This window comes from Falco biarmicus, chromosome 7, assembly GCF_023638135.1.
Source record: "Falco biarmicus isolate bFalBia1 chromosome 7, bFalBia1.pri, whole genome shotgun sequence".
Lineage (NCBI taxonomy): Eukaryota > Metazoa > Chordata > Aves > Falconiformes > Falconidae > Falco > Falco biarmicus.
The window spans coordinates 53,366,477-53,393,557 of record NC_079294.1 but is presented as its reverse complement, the minus strand read 5'-3'; the positions used below and the strand labels follow the sequence as shown (position 1 = coordinate 53,393,557).

The following is a 27,081-nucleotide window of genomic DNA, read 5'->3' as shown; positions in this document are numbered from 1 at the left end:
GGTGGCACTTGCATTGTGTAATATACCGTTTAAGAGTCTGTTAATATACTACGGAAATGAGCAGTTACAATGATCAACTGGTGAGAAGAATTTGCAGTGTTTCTTTCTCCCTGGGCATCCCCACCCCCTCCTGTCCTGTCCTTATCTCCAGAGAGAGGAGAGAATACTGTAGCATATTACTTTCCTTTCCTAATAATCAGAGCGCAATGAATGAAGGTCACTGCAAAAATGTGCAAAGTCATAGTGTGGAAAAGAGTCTACTTCAACTGGGATCTCCTTTACGGGCATTAGTGTACATGAGGATAGATTCTAGTTTGTTTTCATCTCAATCTCTTTAGAGCCAAAATAGACCTGTATGTCAGCACAGCTCTTTAAAAGGAAGGATGTTTTTGGAGGGGAGTGTCAAAATGACTCACTTAAATCACTGTGTGAGCATAAGACAGACAAACTCCCTAAACAAGTAAATACAGGTGGGTTTTTTGAATTGCTGCTTATGTGTTCTAATGCTGTGGTTGGTAAGCAGTTAATGGAATGCATAGCATAATATTCTCTAATTGAAATGATAGGCAGATTAGTTCTTAGCATAAAATAACCTGATACATTTGAGACTGAGCACATGCTATTATCCCTGTAAGTGGAATATCTTCTAAACCTCCAGGCCAAGCATGAAACTGGTAAAATTCAGAAAAGGAGACAGTGTGGGCTTGCGACTAGCAGGTGGCAATGATGTTGGCATATTTGTAGCTGGCGTTCTGGAAGACAGCCCTGCAGCGAAAGAAGGATTAGAGGAAGGGGACCAGATTCTCAGGGTATGTCAAAACCAATGACAATACAAGTGCTTTGTTGTACCGAAGTAGGTTTTCTTTCTGCAGATTGCATATATTGCCTTTGTAGTTCATACAGGGTTTTTTTGTATGTACTTACTAGACGACTTAATAGCAGCAAGATCTCCTGTTACTGTGCTGTTGCTAGGATGGTCAGTAAGTTTTACATCCAATTTCTTAGACTAACTCAGTTGATGAAGTTGTTATGTTTTTTTGACTGTTGGGTCACTAAATTGTCAGAGGACTGTGTGTGTTACTGATGTTTATAGGTGATCCATAATATTGATCTAAAGAATATAAAATGAACAGCTACCTGTTACTCTGGAAGCTATGCTTTTATCAAGAAATAAAGTGGGACTATTTAGAGGTACAAGAGGCATCTTGGGATACATGCACTTGATGTGTGTGTATGAAACAACTAAAAAAATGTTTGCAATAAGTTGATTTAGATTTCACATTGTATAGTTAAATCTGTGTTATAATGTTGTATGCTACATCAAACTGATTACTTCATTGATACCAGGTAAATAACGTAGACTTCACAAATATCATCAGAGAAGAAGCTGTCCTTTTTTTGCTTGATCTTCCTAAAGGCGAAGAAGTAACCATTTTGGCACAGAAGAAAAAAGACGGTAAATATTTGTATATTGAGAGCAATGTAGTAGACTGGAACAATGTAAAAAGTGCAGTAAATTATGACTAACTTCTGGCTTGCAGGAAATTGGCATCTTACGAAGGCTAAGTTCTTTTGGCTTTGGGATAGGTTACTACTACAAATGGACTAGAGATTGATATTGTAATAGCGCACCTCACCTGCCCCCAAGCAAACAGAAACCTGCCAGAAATAACCCCTAGCGTCTGTTGGAGCTATTGGCATTAAATGTTGAGGAGAGCAGGAGAGTTTGTTGTAGTTACGCCGCTGAAAATGAGCAATTGCACTGATGTGCATGCACGTGCAAACTTCATCCCAGCAAGATTCATTCCTTCCAGGGGAGCTGAATTAAGCTTGCACTGGCACCAAATTTTTGACCATGAAAGTCGAATTTATGTTGGTACAGTTTGCTATTAATAGTTACGCTGCTTAAAATAGAGTAGCTCTAAGAAATGAAGGCTTCTCAAATTAATATTGTGTATTTAATACAAGGAGAATTAAGGTGTGGCCCTGCTTTGAGTAATTCTTGCGAGCATTAGGATTTCACGTGAACGTACATAACGTTTTATTTTGGGGTTTCTTTTTCTTTTCTTAGTTTATCGTCGCATTGTTGAGTCTGATGTAGGGGATTCTTTCTATATCAGAACTCACTTTGAATATGAAAAGGAATCTCCTTATGGATTAAGTTTCAACAAAGGTGAAGTGTTCCGGGTGGTAGACACTCTGTACAATGGCAAACTAGGTTCTTGGCTGGCAATTCGAATTGGCAAGAATCACAAGGAAGTTGAAAGAGGTATCATACCTAACAAAAACAGGTACGATCTTAAAATGCTTCAGTTGCTGTTTTACAGCTACAATTTTAAATTCTCTAACTGTATAATGAATTATTGGACTTGTCTGCAGGATGCTAGTTTATAGAACTGGTACAGTCAGAAAAAGTGACAAAGCGCTAAAACAAATGGAAGTTAAATATCTGATCTGTGGACTTGCTTTTGACACTTGCACAGTCCACAAAAAAACCCCTAAAACTTTTTTCCAATACAGGAGACAAGGTGTAGTAGAAAGCCTCAGAAATGTGTTATCAGCCTCAAGAATTCAATCTTGTACTTCCTGATAGAGAAACAGCAAAAGCTAGATTCAGCATGTGTAGTGTTTTTTGGATGTATAAGCTTGCTAGTCAAGCATTAACTTCAGAAGCTGAACTTCCTTGATAACTGGTTGGGATTTGTTGTCATCTTAGAGCTGAGCAACTAGCTAGCGTACAGTACACGCTTCCAAAGACGGCAGGAGGAGATCGAGCGGATTTTTGGAGATTCCGAGGTTTGCGTAGCTCAAAAAGAAATCTCCGAAAAAGCAGAGAAGATCTGTCTGCCCAACCTGTGCAGACAAAGTTTCCTGCCTATGAAAGAGTTGTTCTTCGGGAAGGTATGGCTTTATTCTTACTGTTGCAGGTTAACAGGTTTGTGTGGTTTGCTTTGTGTTAGCCTATGTATTTAAGAATATCTTGCATCTCTGTTAAGCAATCGCTGTATTTTGACTTCCCCCCCCCCCTCTTTCTTGCTCTTTCAATTCTAGCTGGATTTCTCAGACCTGTAACCATTTTTGGTCCAATAGCTGACGTTGCGCGAGAGAAACTTGCTAGAGAAGAACCAGATATCTTTCAAATTGCAAGTAAGTGTGAGATTGGGTTTTTCTGCAGGTACGAAATAGTCAGCCTTTTTTGCTAGGTTATTTCTGCATTATTACTCTAGCTGTTAACATGTTTAACAAGATGTTGACAGTTTAAAGGAACAGACTAAATACAAGCTCTTTCACTGTTTGGTTGTTGGTAATTCTCCAAAGGTAAAAGTAATATTTTATCTATAGCCTTCTCAAATATCTTTTTTAATTCAGTACCTTATTATCTTACTTCTGAGGGCTTTTGTAAAGATGTAGTGATTTTTATGGCCAAGTTTGTGGGTAGATTTTCATGTATTATTTTGAAGCAGGAGTGAAACTTACAACAGGTTTTTACTGTGTCCTCTTTACCAGAGAGCGAACCAAGAGATGCTGGCACTGACCAACGTAGTTCTGGCATTATTCGTCTTCACACTATAAAACAGATAATCGATAGAGTAAGTGTGTTATTGTCACCATGCTTTTAACATGAAGAGTAAAACTGGTATTACCAAGTAAAGTGTCAGGTGTCTTAAATGTAGAAGGATAACTAACTAGTGTGTTTGCTTTAAAAATGACTTTCTCATCTTTCTATTTGTTAATTAAAAAAAACAACACCAAACCCGAGACACATGGTACCCCTTTCCTTCTCCATATTAATAACAGCAGCCTAGAAGTCATTCTAGGCTTTGTTCCAGATGGTGTTGTCCTCTCTCCATTAAGGCTATTCTAAGCTGTTTCCCCTTTTACTTAAAGCCATGGTGTGACATTACATCTAGAAGTTGTTACTTTATGGAGTTACATTTATGGAGTTGTTAGTCTTCCGCCACTCCAATTTACAGACTAGTAACTTGACTAGGGGAAGGGGTCCTTCAGTCTCTCTGCCTTGCTATCTTTAAAACTTCTGATGTTAGCTCATGATATGAGGCTCTACTACTCATCTTTTTATTTCCTTAACTAAAAACAAACTGTAAGCCTTTCACATGCCCAGGTAGGGGGGTGGGGAGCTATTCTAGAAGCACAGTGGGGATACTGCATGGTGTGTGCTTGAGAAGTCTCGCTCTGGATGAAAGCTGGCTAAGTCTTGTATTCAGAGTGAGTTAAATGTTAAAAAACTCATGGTTAGGCAGTCAGTCCTACAGTTCAAAATGTATATGCTTATGTAGCCTGGTATTGGAACTGGTTTGTTTTCTATTATTCAAATACAAAAAGCATTTAAATCAATACTTTGAAACAATGAACTCTGTAAAGATAACGTAAAATAAATTAGTGGAATTTGTTTAAAAAATAAATAAATCTAGTATATAAATGATTCACTTTATCACCTCTGTCCTTTTTATCACAACAGGACAAACATGCTTTATTAGATGTCACTCCTAATGCAGTGGACCGTCTGAATTATGCCCAGTGGTATCCTATTGTCGTGTTCCTAAATCCTGATTCTAAGCAAGGTGTAAAGACAATGAGAATGAGGTTGTGCCCAGAATCACGAAAAAGTGCCAGAAAGCTGTATGAAAGAGCTCATAAGCTACGCAAAAATAATCACCATCTCTTTACAAGTAAGTAATTGGAGATACTGGATTAATTTTCTGAGAGGGAGGTGAGGTGAGAATAATATCTTCCTCCAGACTTTTCTGCAAATGGACCAAGTCAAGCAGTAGTTGTCTGCCTCGGGCTGCTCTGTTCAATAACTAGTAGTTCATTGATGTGTGCGTCGTTTGCACATGACTGCAATAGTCACATTAAGTGATCTGAAACATCAACAGGACATTTCTAATGGATCTGGTGGCTTTGCAGGATCAGCAGCTAAAATCAAACACTGGGATAAACGGGAAGATGATGTATTTTTGGTTTTTTAGTCTGAAGCCTCACTTTATTCCAAGCTACTGTTAACTCAGTATTTCGTACAGGATAAAATGTCCCAAATGACATCAGGCCTTAAGGTGGTTTTGAATACTAGTATTTACATTAATACTTAAATCTCATCTTTTTAACCTACCAGTTTATATTGCTTTTATTACTGGTGGTACAAATCCTTCTCAGAGTTCTGCAAAAATCGTAAGTCAACCTAACCTGCTGTACTTCTAGCTACCATTAACTTGAACTCAATGAATGAAGGATGGTATGGAGCTCTAAAGGAAGCAATTCAGCAACAACAGAACCAACTAGTGTGGGTTTCAGAAGGAAAGGTAAGAAATAGTATGTTTGGGGAGAAATTACAACTGTATTTACAAGAGGTTTTTTGTTCTTTCTTTCTTCACTAGTATTACAGATATGGGGAGATACTTGTGGAATGAAGTTTGTTTTCCTTTTTTTCTTTCTCATTTTAACTGTCATTTGAAGATCTAAAGCAATAATGCCTCATGGCTGTGTGAACTGCTCAGAACTGATCTGTCGCTCTGTTAGTGCAGTTACTCTGTGAATGATTGCTGTACGGTTGTCCTTGTGCATGTAGCAGTGTAGTATGTGAGAGCATTTGCCCGTTGCCACTGTGAACTGGAGGATCTGATGCTGCTTTTGGAGACTTGGTGGGGACTGGATGCTTTCTCGGGAAAGAACTGGGTGTTGTGCTGCATTGGTACTAGGGGCTTGCATTGCCTGATGGTGAATTATTTTTTTGTTAATATAAAAGCAAGTGGCATATTCATGTTCGTTGTGAGAACACAGATACAAAATCGCAAGTTAGTATTCTGTGTTCCCCGCTAAAACTCCACTTGCCTTCTCAAGCTGCATGTTACACTATGCACATCAGGTCCATCCTTTTGAAGAACTGCTATCAAGCAAAGTGCCAACTACAAGTAAGCAAATGATGAATTGGCTATTACTAAGTGTTTCTTAATTAGATAAATCTTAATTAGATCCTTTCTAGTAGGCTCCTTTCATCTCCTTATGTCTACCTTCAAGTTAATGATTCCAGTATCATAATGTCACTGGAAAGTGCAGCCTTGTGTCTTTCCACTCACTTCGATTTCTGTGGACACTATGCATTATCCCCTCCCTTACGCTGATGGTCATCGGACCCCGTAGTAAAATGATTCAAAGTGCTAGACTGCAGAAAAGGCTTTTAGTTGTAAGCTTAACTTCTTCAGCGGTTGAAACCCAATTTCTTCCCCCTTGTGATGTTTGGAACTGTTGAATTGCGATACTGTTGCTGTGCTGCTGGATTTGGAATACAGCTTAACTTTTTTAACTCCCAGACTTTGTTGTGGTTCAGAACAAGATAGGTGCATTCCATTTGTTCAGTTCTTTAATTACTTGCAAAAAAATTTCCTAGCTTTACATTGCAAGAAAAAGAGCATTGTCTAAAAGGTATTTCAATAAGAGTGTACTGTAATTTTGTTTGATACAGGCAGATGGTGCTACGAGCGATGACCTTGATTTGCATGATGACCGCCTTTCTTACCTCTCAGCTCCTGGTAGCGAATATTCTATGTATAGCACAGACAGCAGACACACATCGGATTATGAAGACACAGATACAGAAGGGGGTGCTTACACTGATCAAGAACTGGATGAAACTCTGAATGATGAGGTTGGGACTCCTCCTGAATCTGCTATTACACGTTCTTCTGAACCTGTTAGAGAGGATTCTTCTGGAATGCATCATGAAACTCAAACTTACCCTACTTATGCATCTCAAGCTCAGCCACAGCCTAATCTCAGAATAGATTCTTCAGGATTTAAAACAACTGCTTCTCAGCCGGTAAGAAAGTAATTTTATACGCTGAGTGTTGTGTGTTTACTGCAGGTTATACATTCTCTTGAACAACAAATCGGTGTTTGTAATCTGCTTACCAGTATTGTAGGTGCATATAAGAATCTGTCAACAGCAACAATAACACGTTATAACGAATTGGAGAATCAGCTTGACCTACCTGTTTTACTGACTCATTCTGGCAGGAGGGGGATTGAAGTACCGTTCTACTTTAAATGTTTTGCTTTCTTAATCTTGAACTTAATGAATTTTTGGAAGTGCTAGTGCATGATATTTTCAGTACGTTTCATTCTACGCCTAGCTGCGTGGATCAAAGCACATTGAACTTATTTTAATATAAAGCAAGAAGTCATACAGTGATTCAATAGCGGTATATTTAAAATATTTTAAACACTTCACAGAAAGCAGAAGCTTCACCTGCAGTCCCTTACCTTTCCCCGTCGCCTGAATCAAACCCTGCAACCTCATCAACCTCTGCAGTAAATGCTAATGTAAACCTAACTAATGTCAGACTGGAGGAGCCTACCGCTGCTCCTTACAACTCTTACCAACCACAGGCGGGCCCCTTAAGAACATCAAGTACTGAGGGAGCTCATATAGTCCTAAGAGATCAAGAGCCATCATCCTTATCGCCGCATATAGATCCAGCAAAGGTACCTGTGCCACATTGTTGCGCTGATTTCCTGCTATACATCAAGCTAGCACATGGTCTTTTTGTTTTGCCCTTGCTAGGAGAATTCCTTCTAATTTTTTGCCTCTAAGAGATCATGCAGGTTGCAAAAAAACCCCAGTGCATCTGAATTGCTAAGCATCATCTAATGTTTTGTGTGCATGGCTTCAAGCTATATAATTTCCACTTCTCAAAAGATGAATTTTTTTTAAAAAGGCTGTGTTCTGTGTTTTGATTTTACTTTGTGTGACAATTTTTTAGCTTGTCAGTGTTCTACTGTTTATTAACGAGGCCTTGAGAAAAATCTGTTACTTTGCTAAAATGACAGTAGATAATCTTTGTATGCTTTAAATTTTGCCAAATCCTTCATCATGAAGATTAATCCAGTTTGTTGGGTGACTATATACTTCCTCAGCGATGCTAGAACTAACTTAAGTATGTAAATCAGTTTACTTCCACTCTGCCCACACCCTGCAAAAAAGTGTGTGTGCCTCCCCCCCAGCCCCCAAAGATAAAGGACTATTACCCTTGCCTTTCCCTTTTAATCTACTTAGATGTTTCTGCTTAAAAATAGGGCTGGAGGGGATCTCTTGAGTCACCAAGTTCAGCTTCCTGTGATTGCAAACAACTGCATCAAACTGTTCTGCTTTTAAACAAAAATAAAGCCAATCTTTAAAACTTAAGACTTATTTAAAATACTATATTTTAAATGCAGCTGGAGTTACTCTTCATTTTAACTGAGAAATATGCCTCTATTTAACAGGTATACCGAAAGGATCCATATATTAATGAAGAAGCGTCCAGACAAAGCTACATCTTAAAACAGCCAGCAATTAATCACCCAGTACAGAGACAGGAAAGAGACCCAAATCTGATCTATGAATCCCAGGCTCAGTATGCAGAAAAACAACCAAGTAGGGACTATGAACAGTCAACATACAGATATGACTCTACAAACTATGTAGATCAATTTTCTCGTGGTTATGACCCTCGCCTACATTATGATGACCGCGTGCCTCCCTATGAGGAGCACTGGGCATATTACGACGAAAAACAGCCCTACAACCAAGCAAGAACAGCTTATGAAAACCAGCCTCCTAGGGATCTTGATTCCAGACAAAACATAGAAGAGAGCACAGAACGCAGCTATTACCCAGCACAACCTCGTTTTGAGGAACCCCCTCCAATGAGCTATGAAGGCAGACCTCGCTATGAGCATGCACCCAAAAACTTCAGCTTACCACAAGTGCGATACGAAGATCAGCATAGTGTTGGGTATGACACACATGGTAGATACAAACAAGAAGCTCAGCCATACCAGTCAGCCATATCGCGATCTCCTGAACCGAAGCAGTACTTTGACCCGCATATAAGGGGCTATGAACAAGGTGGTCCTCAAGCATATAATGCGAAAGCTGGACAGTATGAGCCTTCTCATAGCACTTCAGGTGTTTCCCTTCCTCCTCCCCCTTCATCACAAACCAAACCAGAAGTTTTGCCTTCTAACAGTAAACCACTGCCTACACCGCCATCTCTAGCAGAGGAAGAAGAAGATCCAGCCATGAAACCCCAGTCTGTGCGAAGTAGGGTTAAGATATTCGAAAGAAGAAGATCGCCATCTTTGGAAAAAATGAAGGACCCGAGTGACACATCAGCTGTCAAGGTAATTAATTTCAGTCTTCTAATACCTACTTTTTGCTAAGAGCTACATTGCAAGAAGTAAAATACTGACTTGGAAAGAAAGCTTTACTGCTTGTGGAATAGCATCTTAGCAACCTAAACGCAGTGTGTCTTTAAAGCAGAAACTGAAAATTTCTATGAAAACACTGAAGGGGAACTTGCCATGCTGAAAGCTCCTCCAGTTCATCTTTCAGTAGTATTTGATGCCAGTTTTCCTTCGGGGGGAAGGGGAGGGCAGTCTTCATTTTCCTACTCAGAAAGTAGCGTATCTTTAGAAATGTTAGAATCTCAGAGAATATGCTGTGTTTTTCTTGACAGCCTCCAGAACTAGCACCTAAGCCTACACTCGCAACTGTGAGTGGTCCAAAACCAACTTCTCAAAGCCAATACGAACACGACAAAACAACTTACAGGTAGGTGCACAACTGATTAATTAAAACTGGTTTTCAATATGAGATCAGAATATTCAGAAGACATATCTTAGTGGTTCAAATTGGAAACTGCCGAGTGGAGAGCTGGAGTGTGTCAATAGTAAGATAGGGCATAAAGTCAAGTTCGCACGGACATGATTGCTGGGAAGTGGGGAAGGACACAATATGTTGTTAGCATCATTTTTGAGGAAGAAACTCAGCCAGTATCTCCAATTTTTTTTTCCTGTTTGAGATAATTGGCAAGTAAAACGGAAGGGAAAAGGTAAGGTGAAATGGAAATACGGATTTTCTTTCTTTATGCTGTGTCACAGCTGTCTACTTTCCATGCAGTGTAGGTTAAAAAGGCAAGGTGTGCAATTAAAAGAATTACTTTTCAGTTGCTTTATCACCAGCTAGGTTATAAAACAGATTTTTAATTCAGGCACTTGCATAGTTGACACAGTTGAAGAAAAAGCGTGTTGTTGTTTTTTATTAGGGCCCCAGAACCACAGAGACCTCAAGTGAAGCCTCCTGAAGATATTGTGCGTTCAAATCATTATGATCCTGAGGAAGATGAAGAGTATTACCGAAAGCAGCTCTCATATTTTGATCGCAGGAGTTTTGAAAATAAGCCATCTGCACAGGTTCCTGCCAGCCATCATTCTGAGCCTACTAAGCCAATACATTCGCAGAGTCAGCTGAATTTCACTAGTTATTCTAAGTAAGTTTGGGGGATTTCTTTTTTTAATCTAAAAAAGGAGGGAGGCATAGAGGGCTACAACAGAAATTCTGCCTCTGTCAATGGAATTCAAGGGGTTCATGGTATCTAATTGAGATTAGTTTGTATTCATGAAGTCAGTGGCTCTGTCTCGATGTAGATTTAGTTTGAAAACAAATAACTGCCTAACTTTTTATTGTGGTAAATGGAATGAACGATATTTGGAGGTTCAAGGACCTTCAACATACTATTACTTTTGCTTACCACTTACTAACAGACAATCAGAATCATTTAGGTTGGAAAAGGCGTTTGAGTCCAACTGTTAATGTTGCACTGCCAAGTCCAGCACTAAACCTGTGTCCCTGAGCGCCGCATCTGCATTTCTCACTTGCGACAGTTTGCTTTTGTCCTGCCGCTTGTCATCTGGGAGACTAACCCCCACCTGCCTACAGCCGCCTGTCAGGGAGTTGTAGAGAGCCATAAGGTCCCCCCTGAGCCCCCTCCGCCCCAGGCCCCTGCCCCAGCCCCCTGCCTGGGTCTGGACACGCTCCAGCCCCTCAGTGTCCCTTTGGAGCGAGGGGCCCAAAACCGGACACGATGTTTGAGGTGCAGCCTCACCAGTGCCGAGTTCAGGGGGACGATCCCTGCCCCGGCCCTGCTGGCCACACTGTTTGGGATACGAGCCAGGATGCCGGTGGCTGCCTTGGCCCCCTGGGCACACTGGGGGCTCATGTTCAGCTGTCAGCCCCCCAGGACCTTTCCAGTTTCCCAGCCCCCTGCCCCAGCCTGCAGCTGCCTGGGGTCGCTGTGCCCCACGGGCAGGGCCCGGCACTGGTGGAACCTCACACAACTGGCCTCGGCCCATAGGCCCGGCCTGCCCAGACCCCCCTGCAGAGCCCCCAGCCCCCCAGCAGGTCAGTGCTGCCCCCAGCTTGGTGTCATCTGTAAACCTACTGGGGGTACACTCGATCCCCTTGTCCAGATCACTGATTATGTTCCACTTATTATTATAGACAGACCATAACAAAGTTATTTCCTTAGTCAAAACTAATACTGAGTGCTTAAACATCTTTCAAAGCAAAAGTTTAGGTTTTTTCCAGTTCTGCATGCATTTATTCTGCAGACGGGCTTGTACACGTTAGCCATGTTTGACATTAGGAAACGGAGCCTTTAGGGAATATTGCTGAGGTCAGAATTTAATCTGTTGATGGAAACATCTGTTTCCTGAATTGTTTAGCTTCCTTCATCTGGAACATTTTGATACTGAAATTGTGTGAAAGCTCATACACAGTTTTAGCTCAGGTAGAGAACTGGCTGTCTTGGGAGGCTACTTAGGCAGACTTTGTGAACACACTCCACAGTTACATAAATTTCCAAAATTTGTTTTGATTTGAACTCTTAACAATGTGTTTGTAGCTGTTACTTTGAAAAGCTATCTTGGCTTGCTGTGTGCAGGCTGAAAATTGGGCGTTTTGGAAGGCTTTGGTTGCATTCCTGCATGAAATGTGGGCCATTCAGGGCAAGCTGGAAATCTGGCAACCTGGATGTGAGAGAGATCTTTAGAGTGAAATAATAAACTAGCTTGCTGAAGTTTTAAAGTGTTAAGTGTGTATGCAAGCTGCCTTTCATGTCACTTGTTACACTGTGTTCCAGTGCTTGTCTTAAAGGATTTGAGCTAGGACTCAGGAGCCCTGCTCTTACTTGTATAATACTGCCTGTCATCTCCAATGTCTTTCTCTGTGAACTGAGAATATTGGAATCTTTCCAAAAGTTAGATAGGTTTTAAAGGGCTAACTTTTTTTTTTCTGATCAAGAAGTCTTCACGTGGAAACTATTTCTTTTTTTACTTTTTTTTTTCTTTATATATATATATGCTAAGGAAGGAAAGCATGTAGTAATTTGTAACCAGGTCCAATTCACAGTAAAGGATGGTTTTTATCCTTTCTTTTCACTTGCCCTGGGTCTTCTGATGGAAAGATGGGAGCCTATCTGTCCTGTTCTCTGGGCACCATCGGAAGAGACCTGAAGAAGTCTTGACTGGCCTCATCTAATGCATTGCAGTAGCTTTCAGAATTATGTTCCCACACATAAAAATAAAAAAACAATGTTACTCATAGTCAGTTTTGATCTGTAGGCATGGACTGTGTTGCTGTTGTAAATGCAGTAATGCTTTGGTAGAAACGTTGTGAGCTTTTATCAAGTAATTGTGAAGATTGTAAAATTCTTCAGATGGAGAGCTTTGTAAGCTTTTGTTGTGCGCTTGTTATCCTCTGCAGTGTTGTCACGCATGGTGAAAACCATGAGAATTACAACTATTGAATTCTTGCTGCAGAACAGCTATTAGTTGAGGGAGGTTGTTCCATAGTGCTACCTACCATTTCTGCCTGTCATGACACTTCCATTCCTTGGCTGCTCAGTTCTGGTTTTGTTTCGATTGTGAGTTGGTGTATAACTTCTGGGCTTGTACCCATGGGAAGGTGACATCGTACTGCCACAAAGGAGTAAGATAATACTGTTTGGAAAGCTGATAGTTTAATGTGTCGGGGGACAAAAATGTGTTGATCTCCATGAAAGAATGTAACCCTTAACAGGAAGGGACAGACATGGGAAAGAGAATTTACTCAGGGTGGTCCAGTGCAAATAGACAATGACTAAAATGTTAATGGAAGTAAGTGGAAAGAGATAAACAAGAACACTACTCAGCTGGGCAGTACTGCCTCTAGAAGCATACTAGAGTGTCCTTGCATGGAAACACAAAACAATCGCTGTCTTGAGAAAGCATTCGTGTTTAGGACTCTCCTTTTGCTAGCTTGCAGTTTGTACCCTGTTACTTGGTCATTATTCATCTTTTTTCTAGTGAATTTATATAGCAATTGCTATTCTGTGAATAAACTCTTCTAAAAATAAACGGCACTAAATTTGGATGATACAGGAACTGTTGATTATGCAGTCTCTTGCTTCTGCATAATCCATGTTCTGGGTACAGAGGACAGATGTTAGTTATTCATAAGCAATAGCTACAACTTCTTCAGTTTAAAATATTAATGTCAGGCACTTAAATATGTAAAATTATTTGCAAATGAGTAAGTGTTGTCAAAGGATTTATTTTTTCCATTATGAGTGTACAAATTTTTAGTTTTCCAATTTGTTGGGGTTTTATTTGCATCATCTAGGAAATTTTTGCCGTTACTAAAGCTGCTTTGTATGGCTAATGCTGTATCTGCATGTCACAGTTGTAACTGTAGAATAAGGGATGGATTCTCCTGATAAAGAAAGACTTGTAAATGGATGTGTTTCATTGGATCTAGTTGGAACAATTTTTGAGGCTACTGTCCCTGTGGCTGAGAGTAGTGGATTTGTTCCTCCTTGGTTCAAGGTAGTTACCTGCGTTGGCTTGACATGCAGCAGAATGTGGCAGCTTGTCTAAATTTTGCAGTGAGTAGGGTGAAGAGTGCTCTGGTGATCAGTTACAGCCTCGTCTGAGGTGGCTGTAAGGAACAGTGTCCCGTGTGAACTTCTGAAACTGCTCTAGCTGACCTCGTAGGTGTCTGTCAGGGTTGGAGCTTTCTGAATGGGGAATGAGGAGCAGCAATGCTTGGTATGTTTTCTGTTGTACACTGAGGCTTACAACCTTTTGGCCACTGGTTCATTCTAGTGGTTTGTTTCTGCTTCATTTCAAACTAAGTAGCAGTTTTGTAACAAAAATGAAGCAGGGAAACGGTTTAGAAAACGGCACATCAGTCATTAGAAGAAGTTCATTTATACGCTCACAAGCTGTAGGCAAGCCTTCCGTGGTGGACCGCTCCTCACTGCATACACGTTCTGAACGATGTTGAGACTGTGGCTGACACTTGGGTCGGGACCTGTGACAAAAGAACGTGCTTCATACTAAGCGCAACTTTGTGCTGATTATGTTTGTGTTGTCACAGCTCTTCTGCTTCCTCCATCCGAATGTACTACCCTTCCCCATTTTTTTAGTTCCTCAAAAAGCTGGCAGTCCGCTCCGATTAGGTGTAGAGTGTGTGGTGGGCTTTTTTCTGTGGGCTTTTGGAGTGCTGCCCTCTCCTAGTTAATATCCCCCTCTGGGAAGGAAGCAGTGATTTTAGTTTTCTGAGAAAGCAGCTACTACCAACCTGGAATAAAGACAACAGTGAGTGGGCATGCACTAATAACTTCTGTTGTTGGATGAATAGCTTTATGCAAATTCAGTGGGAATGGAAACTTACGCATGAGATCTAAAATGATTTTTGCAGTGCTGATCTTGGAGATACATTCATAAGGTGCTTTTTAGATCACTGAGCGTCACCTTTTTGTGGTCATCAAGGAGACTTTCAGAAGTTGGTCAGCCCTCTTAGTTTCCTAACACACTCCTCTGAAGCAGTGAGACTGGTGCCTAAAGTTGTTGTCAGTTTCATTTTTATGAGTATACAGAAAGTGAAAGGATCAGGGAAAGCTGTTTTAATGTAAAATACATTTTCTCACAACATATAAGCAAGACAAGTGTTGAGAATCATCAGTATACTTAGAGCTTTCTGTCTGTCCAGTATTCATAAACAGTTGTTCCAAGACATCCTCTTAGGAATTGTTGGACACGATCGGAAGCATTTTATGGTGTGGGCTCTGCTGCTGGGTGAGCTGATAGTGCTGTAGAACCATTTGCTATGACTGTACCCTCCGTACATGATCTGCAACACAAAGCCATCGTCATTCTGCGTGTGTTAAAACTGAAGGATTTAATGCAAATTGGATCCTAAGTGAGAGATTATTAAAATATGGGATGTATATTTTGCTCGCTTTTTTCCTTAAATTGAATAACTTTGTTTATACAGCTTTTAACAAATGGCTTAGTCTAATGTCATTCTTACTTCCAATATCTGTCAATTCGAGATCTTGACCACCTCCTAATTCACTGACAAAATCTCCTATTAAATATAGTAGGTAATCATTGTACATATGCATATGGTAAAGGTCTGATCAGAAACGTCACTGTTATAAGTAGTGTCTCTGTGTTTCAACAACCTTGTCATATGAGAACTGCTAGGACTAACACAAAAAGTGTGAAGCGATAATATGCTCAAGATAGAATGACTACTTTCTTTCTTCTATTGCTGTTTGCTTTGCCATCACCTAGATTTCTTGGCTCTTACACTAGCTATGACTACTTGAAAAGGAACATCAAGTGGTAAGACTGTTGTTGATGTGAGGATGTTTTCAGGTGTCCTCTCACTGTTACATTTCATCACAGGCATTATGTGCACTTCAAATTTTAAACACACAAATTCTGAAAGTATAATATATTGCAGTCCAAAATTACGGGTATTTGAGAAATCATTTCTTTAAATAAACTTCTGGAGAAATATTTCTAGTGTAAGAAGAATGTTTTGAAAATAAGATTTTAAAATGATCTACACCATGCACATAAAGCTAGTGAAGCTTAAGCTGATTACGTTTCTAATTAAGATGGCATTGTTCAGATACTAGGTGTATTTAGAAAAGTTGTACTAGAATCCGTTGTCTTTTGGCTAAATATGCTTTTCAAAAAAAACCCACCCCCCAAAAAAAGTGGATTTATATTTTTATTTTGAAGACCTGTTAAATTAGAGAATGCTTGTTTTATTGAAATTGCCCCAAATTAAATTGAAAAACTTAAGTTCTTGTAGGCAATTATACAAATACACCTGAAATGTCATCTGCCTTTTGTTTGCCATGGTTTGTGTTACTAATCTTCTAAAGATTCAATGTTGTCTTAATCTCTTGTGCTTATCAATAAATGTTTTTATACTTGAGACAGGATATTAAAGAAAATCGTGTGTTAATGTTTATAGGAAGAGATGGAAATATCTCTCAGGTGATCATAGAAGAAAAGGATAGCAGTGAATGCAGGAGCTCAGGGCCTGAGGAGACTGAACAGTCAAATGTTTTGGGTTTTTTGTTTTATTTCAACAGGGGGAAAACAACCGATGCTGAATCAATGGATAGACCTGTTGGTGAAAAACGCTATGAGCCGATCCCTCAAGTTACAACTCCTCCTCCTGCTCCTTCAGTCCAGTATACACAACCCCAGTCCATCAATAGTCCTGTCCTGTCTCTCCCAGCACACCACAAGCCTGCACTTTCCGAAGGTGGGCAGCTGGGAAGCTAACCTGTCTGGTGTGGTGACCAGTACTGCTTGTCGGGTGCTTGTCTGGTTGCTTCAGCATGTCTGCGCTGGTGACTGTGCTGTTCTCTAACTGAAACTTGGAACAATTATTAGTGAAAGTAGCTTTTTACTAGAGTGAAATTGGGTTTTGTGAAATGATTTGGTGCTCCTGTCTGAACCGGTAACTTCCAGGTGTTGATACATTGTCGCTGTAATTGTCTTTTCTATACTTCGTGTTCTTAGTATAAATGAAGGAAAATACTCAGTACTTAAAAAATTTACCTCTCTGTGCTTTGGACCGGAATTCTTTAGGCTTCTAAAACCAGAAAGAAAAGATGTTTTCACTTCCCCATTGAGAGGATTTCCCAGTCCAAATGAATTTTGCAGTTTGTGCAATTGCATGATAGTATTCCAATACTCATTTACTCTTTTAATTTTTTTTTTCCTTGTCATGATATAAATCAGTCCAGCCTTTTTTATTGAAAGGCCATGCCATTGTGTCCAACATAACTGTTTAATGAAACATTAGATAAGGTGTCTGAACATACAAAATATGGTAGGAGGACAGATGATCCAAGGTTTGGCTTATACTCTGTATTTTACGTAGTAGATTAAGAATTGACTAAAAAGCATTCTTATGCTGTAGTTGTATGACTAGAAATTTGTGATGGTCGCTGACAAGTTGTGATATTTTTATTTGCATTGCAGTTAACTCTGTGTCAGACCCTCCTCCACCTCAGAATAAGCCAGCAATTTTCAGATCCTCGAGAGAGGACACTGTGCAGTCCACGTTTTATCCTCAGAAAAGCTTCCCTGACAAAGGCCCCGTGAATGGAACTGAACAGATTCAGAAAACAGTCACTCCTTCTTACAACCGCTTTACAACGAAACCTTACACTAGTGCTGCAAGGCCCTTTGAGCGCAAGTTTGAAAGTCCTAAATTCAACCATAATCTCTTGCCAAATGAAGCTCAACATAAACCAGAGTTGCCATCAAAATCTCCAAATTCTCCTCAACCGATTTTGAAAGCACACAGCTCGTCGCAGCCTCCTGAGTTTGATAGTGGAATGGATACCTTTGCTGTACAGGTCGACAAGCCTAAATATCAACCAAATAATGTTAATGCTGTGCCTAAAGCCATTCCTGTAAGGTAAGCTGCTGCTTTTTTCTTTCGATTAGTACATCTATAGGAGTTCATCTGTGAAACCTAGGAAAAGTAGTTTTGTTTTGGGGTTTGAGTTTGGGGTTTTTGCTGTGCTTGCGATTTCTGTTGATGTTAAAGTGATCCTGTGACTCTAAATTTCTGCCAGAGGGCAACGAAGAGCAAGCATTTGGATAGATAACTTCGAGTATGTCCTAAATCCCTGTATCATCTTGCATCCTGTTACTAGAAAGTGGCTTTTCTCATATTAGAATTATCAATCTTCTTGTAGATAGTAATCATTTGTCCTCTCAGTTTGTTTCTAGAAGATGGAATTAATTTCTAAGGATAGCTGTTGCACCAAATTGTAATCATTCTGTGTGCTTAGAGGGACACTTCATGGTTACAGGTGCATAAAGGATATTTTTAAAATTGTAGATTTAAAAATTAAAATTGTAAAAAGAGAAAGTACCTGTAGCAGATTCAGTTTGGTTCTCTTTACTGTGGACAACACAACAGCTTAAAAGCAGCTTGTGCTTGCCTAATATGCTTTAACTGTAAGAATTACATCAAGAGCAACAGGTAGTATTACAGTCTTAAGCTCTTCCCTGACTTATTAGAATCTTTTCACTAATATTTGCAGAACAGTGTTTCATTATTTTTTGATAGCAAAATAATAAGGCATGAACCAGGCTTGAAATCTTGCTTGATGGTTCAGTAGCTCAGAAATGTAATAAAATGAATCCTATTTGTTCTTAAGCACCCGAGAAACGTTTTGATGCTGTATAGTTTTGTAAACTGATAGGAATTTTGAAATTACTTTGAGGGAAATTCCTTAGAAATTGATCTGAAATCTCATACTAGCCATTTGATAATGTTGCGTATTTCTCTTTAGTTGTATCATGGCAACCTGGAATAAAATGTGTGGGTTTGTGGTTTTTGAGGTGGGTTTTTGGGGTTGTTCTTTTGGGTTTTTATGGGCTTTATTTTCAGTGTATATCTGAATAGAAGGGCTTGGTGTGAGTTGCTCTAACTACTTTCTGAACATTTTCAGAGTTTGTGGGCTTCAGTGGGGGATTTTTGTGAAAATGTTTGCTCATGGCAGAACTTGAAGTATTTTCATCTTAGTTATCCTGCGCAATCAGGTGTGGGACACATTTTTAATATTTTCCTTAAATGAGTGCTAGCCTGTCTGCTCTGCTGAAATGTTAGAGGAAAGCATGCCACCGACTTCCAGGAAGATGTTGATAAAACTGCGAGGTGTTCTGTCTTATATTCAGCCCTTCAGCACTCGAGGATGAGGAGGAAGAAGACGGACACACTGTTGTGGCCACAGCAAGAGGTGTATTTAACAGCAATGGCGGTGTGTTGAGCTCCATAGAGACTGGAGTTAGTATTATTATACCACAAGGAGCCATCCCAGAGGGAATAGAGCAAGAAATATATTTCAAAGTTTGCAGAGACAACAGCATACTTCCACCTTTGGACAAAGAGAAAGGTAAGAGCTGGCACTGTACACTGTTGTGTTACTTAATACAATTCTTTTCTAACAGCAGCAAAATAGAATATGAAAATACTTAAATATGCTTCAATATATAATGTATATTTCTGTATGAAGAAATATCTCCCAAGAAGTGTAAGGGAAGCAATATCTTGCTTATTTTGAAAGTTTTAAGCAGGTTGAAGGCACTGAATTAAAACTTGAGAATATTTAATTTGTAGACTTAAAGAGATTTAAAATTTACCTAGTGCACTAAAAAAAGGTTCTAAGTTATTTTTTTCTTTTTTTTAATGAATCTTTGAAATTGAAATTTTACATTCCCTCACAAAGTGCAGGGATTTATTCTAGGTACTCTTACTAGGAATATTTCTTCATCTCAGTTAGGACCAAAAGAATTGCAAGGCAAGTGATTTAAACCAGTTGAAATATTTGGAATTTACTTCAATACCTGAAAATACTCAGCATTTTAATCCTTTTCAATTTCTTTAAAGGAATCAGCTTCACAGTTTAAAAAACAATCTAACTTTTATATACATAAAAGTATATTCCTGACTGCCTTGTTAACAAGGGTTTAGTGTATCTTAGTGGAGCAGTTTTTTCATAGTAAGTCTGTCTTTGATACCACTAGTCCAGCGTACATGCATTTTTTTGACCTGTCAGATTCTGAATTTCCTCAAGTCAAGAAATTAAAGGGGTGGTTAATGTCGTCATTTTTTGGTTAAAGCATTACTGGCAATTTGCGGTTACTTTGAATAGTTTTAAACCAAATATAGCATGTTTCCTCAACTGAATAATATTATGTTAACATTTGGAGTTTTAAACTGAAAATAGACCTATGTTATCTCCTGACTGTTAAGATAAGAGTCAGGCTCTTTAGCTGCTAAAAAGCTTTATTCAGCCCAGTGTGCCATAAATCCGTAGAAGCAGAACATTGCAGCTGTAGTGCAAAAAGAAGCATGAATAAGGCTGCTTGCAGATTTGGGGATTTCTTTCTTTTGATGCACCTGCTTAGAAATTAGTGGCAAAAGAAAAAATATAAATCCCAATATGATCTAGTCATCAGACTTGTTTTATCCTTGTTCATTTTGAGATTGTGATATTTTCCATCAAAAAGTCACTTGAGCGCTTTGAAAGAGATTGAGAAACAATATTGCTATGTGCTATTCTTTACTGACAGATCAAAACGTTCATATTTTTCTCTAAAAATAAGTTGCACAAGTAACTCTGCGATGTAATTATGTAATACTTTTTACTGACTCTTCTTGAAATAGGTTCAACATTTTTCTTTCTTTTTACCACAGGTGAAACCCTTCTTAGCCCCTTGGTAATGTGTGGGCCCCATGGACTGAAATTCCTGAAGCCAGTGGAGCTGCGCCTGCCACATTGTGCGTCTATGACCCCTGATGGTTGGTCTTTTGCTCTAAAATCCTCCGACTCCTCGTCGGGTATGCTGTCCTCCCTCTGTCCTTTTGGGGCTTTTGGGTGCTATCGTATAATTTAAGTTAACTTGGCTAAAGACGATGCTGTGTAATATAAAGAACTCAATCATTGTATTTGTGTCAAACTCTCCCATTTCACTTTCATTACAGATGTCTTTCTTACATTTACTCATGGTGCAAATTCATAGATAAAACCATGATAGCAGAAAAAGAGTAATATCTCTAGTCTATTAAATATTATCGTATTTTTCTATTCTGTCTTCTTTCTTGAGGACTGCTACAGCTGAATACACTTGAAATGATAGTCGCACTAAAATTGAGAGGAAATGATTATGTACCTCTGATTGGCCTTTGTAACATAACTGGTGTTTGTCTGTTGCTTAATTAACCATATAGGACTCTGGCAAATCTTAACAATCTGCATGCTCATAAATCATGATTTAATGCTTGTTAACTGTTTCCATGTGTGCAAGTTGATGCTAACAATTGGGTCACTTAAACTATAGTGTTCAGTAAAAGCATTTACAATTCACTCTAACGTAGCTGGATTTTCCACAAGACTTTTCTTGCTTGCTTCTGCCTATTTCTCCTCTACTGCCTTTTACCCAGAAGTTTCTGGTTGATAGTAAAAGTTGCAACTAGGTTGCAATTTTATTTACCTGTTCATTTTTACCTCACTGTGGCTTTCTGGGATGAGGGGGAGAATGTATTGGCTGGAATTGTCAGTGAGGAGCCTAATTGAGAATTCTGGGCAAGTTTCAAGCAATTTCATGAAATGGCTGTGAGGTTGCAGAGATAAGGAATGTTTGCACATCTGGGGAAAAAGTCCGAAGGTTGTTTTCAGCTGCCTTCAAAATTTACGATGGAAGGTTCAAACCATTAATGTGTACGTACGATCTAAGTAACGACTGAACGATGTACTTCTGTATCCAGCATTTAAGCCACCATGTATGCATATCTTCCATCACTTAATGTATCTATCACTGTCAACACCAAAGCACCGATGCTTTGAAAGATTAAAGCATCAATCCCCTTGATGGGGATTCAGTAACCTAGAAGTATTAATGGCAATAATTTTTAGTTGTTTTTTTATAGACCGTTATGTGCATGTCTTGCATGCATCTATTTAACAATGTGTGTATACATGGCCGTGTTAAAACATGGACTCGTAAATTATAGGGTCCCAAAAGATACGACAACTATGTACAAAAATGACACAACACTTCCTTTGTAACTAATAGCACCTGTTCATGAACTTACTTGAAGTGAAGGGAGAGGACTCAAATGATCTAAACAATCACTGAGGTTACTGAGACACTTTTCTCCCTTTCCAAAGTGGGATGTGTGTGTGTGCGCATGTGTGGGTGAGAGCAAGAGCGTGTATATTTAAACCCTAACACTTTCTGTACTGTAAATATAACACCACATTCTGTTAATCTGAAATGGGATGTATATCATAACATTGCTCTTTTGAGACAAACTTTAAATTAGGCAATTCTGTCTTATGATATGTAAGTAGACCATACTGTGTCTTAAATAAATAATTGTTTTCTCTCTTTCTAAATTAGTTGGTTATGGGACTCTGATTTTTGAGGTGGCTTTATATTAACAGTTTACACAATTCTGGGTTTTTTCTCTCTTTGGTCGTCTGCTCTACCTCATCTTTCCTCAATGTATCCATGTTCTGTCCTAAAAGCGACATTCATTTGCACTTACTAACATCCTTTCTGCCACATTTAAACTTCATATATTGATATTTTACTGTTAAACCACTTCAAAAGCTTGAATGATTCTGGTGTTAAAACTGACTGGGGAAGAAAGTTGTCTTTTATGGCCACATCTAGTAGAATGCGTTAGTAAAAAAATACTGCAGGATCTCTTTTCTTTCTTTTTTTCTTCTTTCCTTCCCTCCCCCTGCCCCCCCCCCCCCCCCCCCAGCAGTTGTATGTAAGTATGGGGAAAACATCCTCAGCAGCGAGAGGTTGCAGTGGCTACAGTCTAATCCTTACTCTATGTATTTAGGAGGAAAGGTTGGAAAAAGTCTGCCATTCTCATGTGCAAGACCACAACCTGGTTGCCCTGCAGTCCTAGTCCTGTTTATCCTCCTCCTGACATATTTGATCATGTGCGTTTTGAACGGAATTCCCTGCATCTATAAAATTAAAAATTATCCAGCATTATTGAGCTTTTTGACTGAAAAAAGTAGTCTCAGCTGGTTGTAGTAAACTTGTTCACATTCTCTAACTACACACAGGCCACTTCTCTTTGTCCTTACATCAGATGTGCATCGTGCATCACTCAGTGCATTGTGTACTTCATTTTGTTTTCATGAGTTCAAGAAAATTACGTGGAATTTACATCAGTCTCATTTAATACAGAGGTCTTGGGTGTTTGCAGTCTGTGTGACTGGGTTCTCGTAACTTACTGCCCAGATGTCAAGGCAGATCTGTTTTGGCCGAGCTATTTAATGTCACTTATCTGGAAGGCTTAAGAGAACTTCAGTGCCTTTTTCTCTGTTCCACCCTAGTGGGGGTGGTGTGGGTGATTCTTTTTGTGTAGTGGCAGCACTGAGTAGTGGTGTTAGGTGGGTAAGGGAGGAGTGTTTCCTCCAGCTGGAAGAGACAATTGACCTTGCAGATGGAATGTAACCCTTGCCTGGTGAGATGGCAGCTGATGACTTTCCCTTGTAACAGAACGTTACACAGGACCTTTGACCATGAGTAGATAAGATCTGTTGTGAAGATTTTTAAGTACGTGCCAGTTAACTAGAATTCCTTTTAGAGCGTCAGTGTTTCAGGCTTTTAAATGACTATACTGGATGTAGCTGCAAGGTGACTATGGTCCTGTCTACAATAATTTTCGTAATAGAAAATGAAACTGCCAATCTGTCATAGCATTTAGTTACAACATAACTTCTGGTTTGGCTCATCTGTGTTGAGAACTGTTCCAAGGAACTTCAAATGCATCCTACCCAGATTAGCTTTTAAAATACCTTTGTTTTTTTCTGGCAATTCAGAAGGAGCCAGTGAATACCTGATTCACTATTGACCTTCTCAGATGGGCAGCACTGTGTTGGTGCTGTAGAGTAGAATGACTTAATATTTAACAGTTCCCGAGTGCCACAGCATCTATTTTGAATAACTGATCTACTATTAGGTGAAAATAAAGGGTGAATTTTTTATTAACATAAAACTGCAGGGTTGTTTTTTTTTTTAAAAAAAAAACCCAAACAAACAGGTATTGATTCAGAACTTAAAAGCTCCTGTCCAAAAGCTTGGTTGTTTCAAGATGTGCTCTGTTTGACGGCGGATACTAAACACCAGCATTGTGTTTTCCTCCCACAGGTGACCCCAAAACCTGGCAGAACAAGTCTCTTCCCGGGGATCCAAACTATCTTGTTGGAGCAAACTGTGTCTCAGTCCTAATTGACCACTTCTAAATATTAAGTTAGCTGACTGAGTAAATAATGTGAAACTGAGATGGACCTTACATATAAACTGAACCACTCTATCAAGTATTAACTGTTCTATAAGTGATAATGGATCTTAGTGTTTAAGCATCTTGCTTTAACTAACAACGGTTTAGCAAGTACACTCTTTGAACCATGGTCACAGTACATGCCACAAGCAGGGAGTGTACAGTGGGAACAAGGTGGGGGTTTTGCAGGTTCTGTATGCTTTGGTTTGGTTGTTCTTTTGTGGTTTTTTCTTTTGCTGCTTTTTTTTTTTTTTTTTTAATAAGGACACTACTAGTATTTCATTGTTTAAAATCTGAAATTACCAATGGAATTACATTCAGAGGAACTGAATTTGGTTCATATTCCACTGGCGAAAACACAGAATTTGGCCTGTGTTTTTACAGCTGTGTGTTTGTAACTCACAAGACTACATTTTGGTCTCTGGTTTTTAATGACTTTTGGTGTAAGTGTCCAATGAAATGGCAGTCAACTTGGGGTAGCACAGTTTAGATGTTTTCCTCTGTTGAGAGGCTAATGCAAACACATCTACTGACTGTATATGGAAACACTGTCACGAGAACGGGGGGAGGGGAAAAAGCATGTGGGATGACTATGGTTCAGTTGCCTCTGTGGATTTGTAAATTAACCACATTATTACAGACCTATTAACCAGCAGGGATGCCTTACCCTCATGTTTTTAATAGTCTTAGCTCTCATAGTTCTCTGTATTAAGTTTGTATGGCTTTTGTGCTTACCTAGATAATGTATCATGAGAGACTGGGGAAAGAAGAAGAAAAAAAAACAAAACACACACACACAAAAAACAAAACAAAACAAAAAAACCCCAACAAAACACAACACCTTGTGAGTTTGGTTTAGAGAATGAGTATTGTTTGTGTTCATCAGCCAGAAGAGAACCAGAAGAAAATGATGGTATGTTTTCTGCTATGCATTTGAAAATTTATAGATGTTATAGACTGCTTGTATATAATGCGTGCATACCACTTTTGTTCTTGGTTTGTAAATTAACTTTTATAAGCTTTACCTTTTTATATATATAAATATATATAAAAACAAACAAAGTTTCTTAAGGATATCTTTGTATTCTCATACCTTTTGAGCCTTGAACTTTGACATCTGCAGCAATAAAGCAGCATTTCTACAATATACAAACAAGGACATTTTTTTAAAATGCACAAAGTTGTTACCTTTTAAAGCGCTGCATTTAAAGAATATAACTCGGAATTCTCTACTTTGATTAAATTCTTGAGAAGTATCCCTACTGTAATTTGTCATAAGGATGCTGTACTATGTGCCCTGAAATGTATTTTTTTACTAATAGACAATTTATTACGGCACAATGGCACTACTACTGTTTAGATAATATACCACTGCATTCTGTTAATGAGTTATTAGCTATTCAGGTGTGGCTGATTTTTTTTCTGCAGTTATTAAAATTACACGTTTCTAAATATACAGAATAAAACTGTTTTTAAAATAATAAAGGAGATTGTAGTACCTTATTGTTTCTGAAATGCATTTATGGGAACGTGACAAAACCAATTCTGATTATTTTTTTTTTCAATGTCAAGTAGGCAGGTGGATTCTGCCGTATGTTCATACATGAAGCAGAGCTCTTGTGGAGTCAGTTGGAGTTGTCTGCAGCAGGGCTTCCGAAAGTATTAACTCCAGCGTGGATCCATCAGAAGTACTCAATACAAGTAGGAGTGGTAGACTTACCTCTGAAATCATTATGTTGGTGCTACTTACACCTGCTCTTCCAAACGCTTCGGTAGTGTACTAGCATGGAGATTTACAGATCGTCCAGTTACACAGTTTTAAGGGTATTCCTACAGAATTCCGTTATCAGGCCTGTTTGTAGTACTTGGTGGCTAACTAGTAAGCCACTGTTATTCTGTAAGAGAAAATAAATGCTAGAAGTTGTGTTTAAATAATGCTGGGACATGGTGCGTAACCCTGATGTTTCCTTTCTGTACTTGTACTGACCAGTTAGTTTTGTTTCTCCCCTAGAAGATGTATTTTTTTACTATCGCTACTACTCAAGGCTTATCTCAACTCTTAAGAGCAGACAGGAAATTTGAATGGCAGAAAAACCTGTTCATGTCAGGATGGCATTTTGCATTTGTCTTAGTGATCGTATATTGGTGGTATTTTTTTGAATCGGCAGAAAGGAAAGTTTCAAAAAGCATCTTGGGGAAAATTCTAATGCTAAAATTTTTGAAGTGTTCTGTTTTTTTACTTATGTTAGTAAGCAGTATGTGCAACACTACAAAAGGAGTCAGTCTGTTGGACTTGAGGAACAGAACCCCAAAGTTATACCACGTGGATTATTTGCAGCAGTGTCATTTGTGTCTTGGCCATCCAGAGGCTAGCATGCCATAAGGTGTAGCTGTCCTGAGTTGCCCTTACTATAGCGATCCAGACAATATCTTTCTGCTCTTCTCTTAAAGAGTGTAGGGCCATGTCTTTTTGTCAAAATGGAAAAAAAAAAAAGTGGCTACTATTGCTTTGCTGTCATTATGAGAAAGCTGATGCTCTTCAAAACGTGGCAATTCTCTACTGCCAAGCAGCCTGTCAATGGGGTTATTTTTTGCTGCCTGTAGGAATGTTTATCGAAGCGGCTGATTCAAACCACATGCATGTTTTCCTCATTAAACCCCAATGGTTTTGGGTTAAAACTTGGACATCAAGAATAACTCTGCTAAAATAACACATTTTCTTACTTTAAAAAAGCAGTGGATTTGAAATCTTTATCCTAGCAAGAGATTACTTAGCTTACATATTTTATATAGGCTAGGCTCTGCAGGAGGCAAGTTCAGATGCAATATTTTAACTTGCTATAGTTCTCTAATCACTATTTAACATGAACTTCAAAAACTGCATCTCCCTCTTCTTCCTATTTGTCTCAGCGATGTACTGGCTAGCTTTAGCCCTGCAAATTGAGCAGGAGTTTTAATAATGTAAGTCTCAAGTTTTGTGCGTGTTTCTAAACAAGTGGCTTCAGTGGTGGAAACAGATACTCAATAGATACAGAATTGCTGTTCATTTCTCGGACTTA

At 39.0% G+C, this 27,081-nt stretch overlaps 1 protein-coding gene across 7 annotated transcripts in view; it reads left to right on the top strand.

Annotated features, from left to right (window-relative positions):
- TJP1 (tight junction protein 1) overlaps nucleotides 1–25,520 on the top strand; it is a 198,811-nt gene extending 173,291 nt beyond the window's left edge. For 3 of the 7 annotated variants that reach the window (XM_056346041.1, XM_056346035.1, XM_056346039.1), the window contains 18 exons: nucleotides 659–809; nucleotides 1,348–1,456; nucleotides 2,072–2,291; nucleotides 2,717–2,901; nucleotides 3,052–3,147; nucleotides 3,508–3,590; nucleotides 4,481–4,691; nucleotides 5,221–5,321; nucleotides 6,482–6,835; nucleotides 7,249–7,500; nucleotides 8,281–9,180; nucleotides 9,516–9,610; nucleotides 10,104–10,328; nucleotides 16,272–16,447; nucleotides 17,173–17,614; nucleotides 18,886–19,103; nucleotides 20,408–20,551; nucleotides 23,890–25,520. In XM_056346041.1, coding sequence (XP_056202016.1) covers nucleotides 659–809; nucleotides 1,348–1,456; nucleotides 2,072–2,291; nucleotides 2,717–2,901; nucleotides 3,052–3,147; nucleotides 3,508–3,590; nucleotides 4,481–4,691; nucleotides 5,221–5,321; nucleotides 6,482–6,835; nucleotides 7,249–7,500; nucleotides 8,281–9,180; nucleotides 9,516–9,610; nucleotides 10,104–10,328; nucleotides 16,272–16,447; nucleotides 17,173–17,614; nucleotides 18,886–19,103; nucleotides 20,408–20,551; nucleotides 23,890–23,984 — 4,057 coding nt within the window. In that variant the 3' untranslated portion in view covers nucleotides 23,985–25,520. The remainder of the gene's footprint in view (nucleotides 1–658; nucleotides 810–1,347; nucleotides 1,457–2,071; nucleotides 2,292–2,716; nucleotides 2,902–3,051; nucleotides 3,148–3,507; nucleotides 3,591–4,480; nucleotides 4,692–5,220; nucleotides 5,322–6,481; nucleotides 6,836–7,248; nucleotides 7,501–8,280; nucleotides 9,181–9,515; nucleotides 9,611–10,103; nucleotides 10,329–16,271; nucleotides 16,448–17,172; nucleotides 17,615–18,885; nucleotides 19,104–20,407; nucleotides 20,552–23,889) is intronic. The other 4 variants (XM_056346037.1, XM_056346036.1, XM_056346040.1 and 1 more) reach the window with 4 other exon arrangements.
- The last annotated feature ends 1,561 nt before the right edge of the window (nucleotides 25,521–27,081 follow it).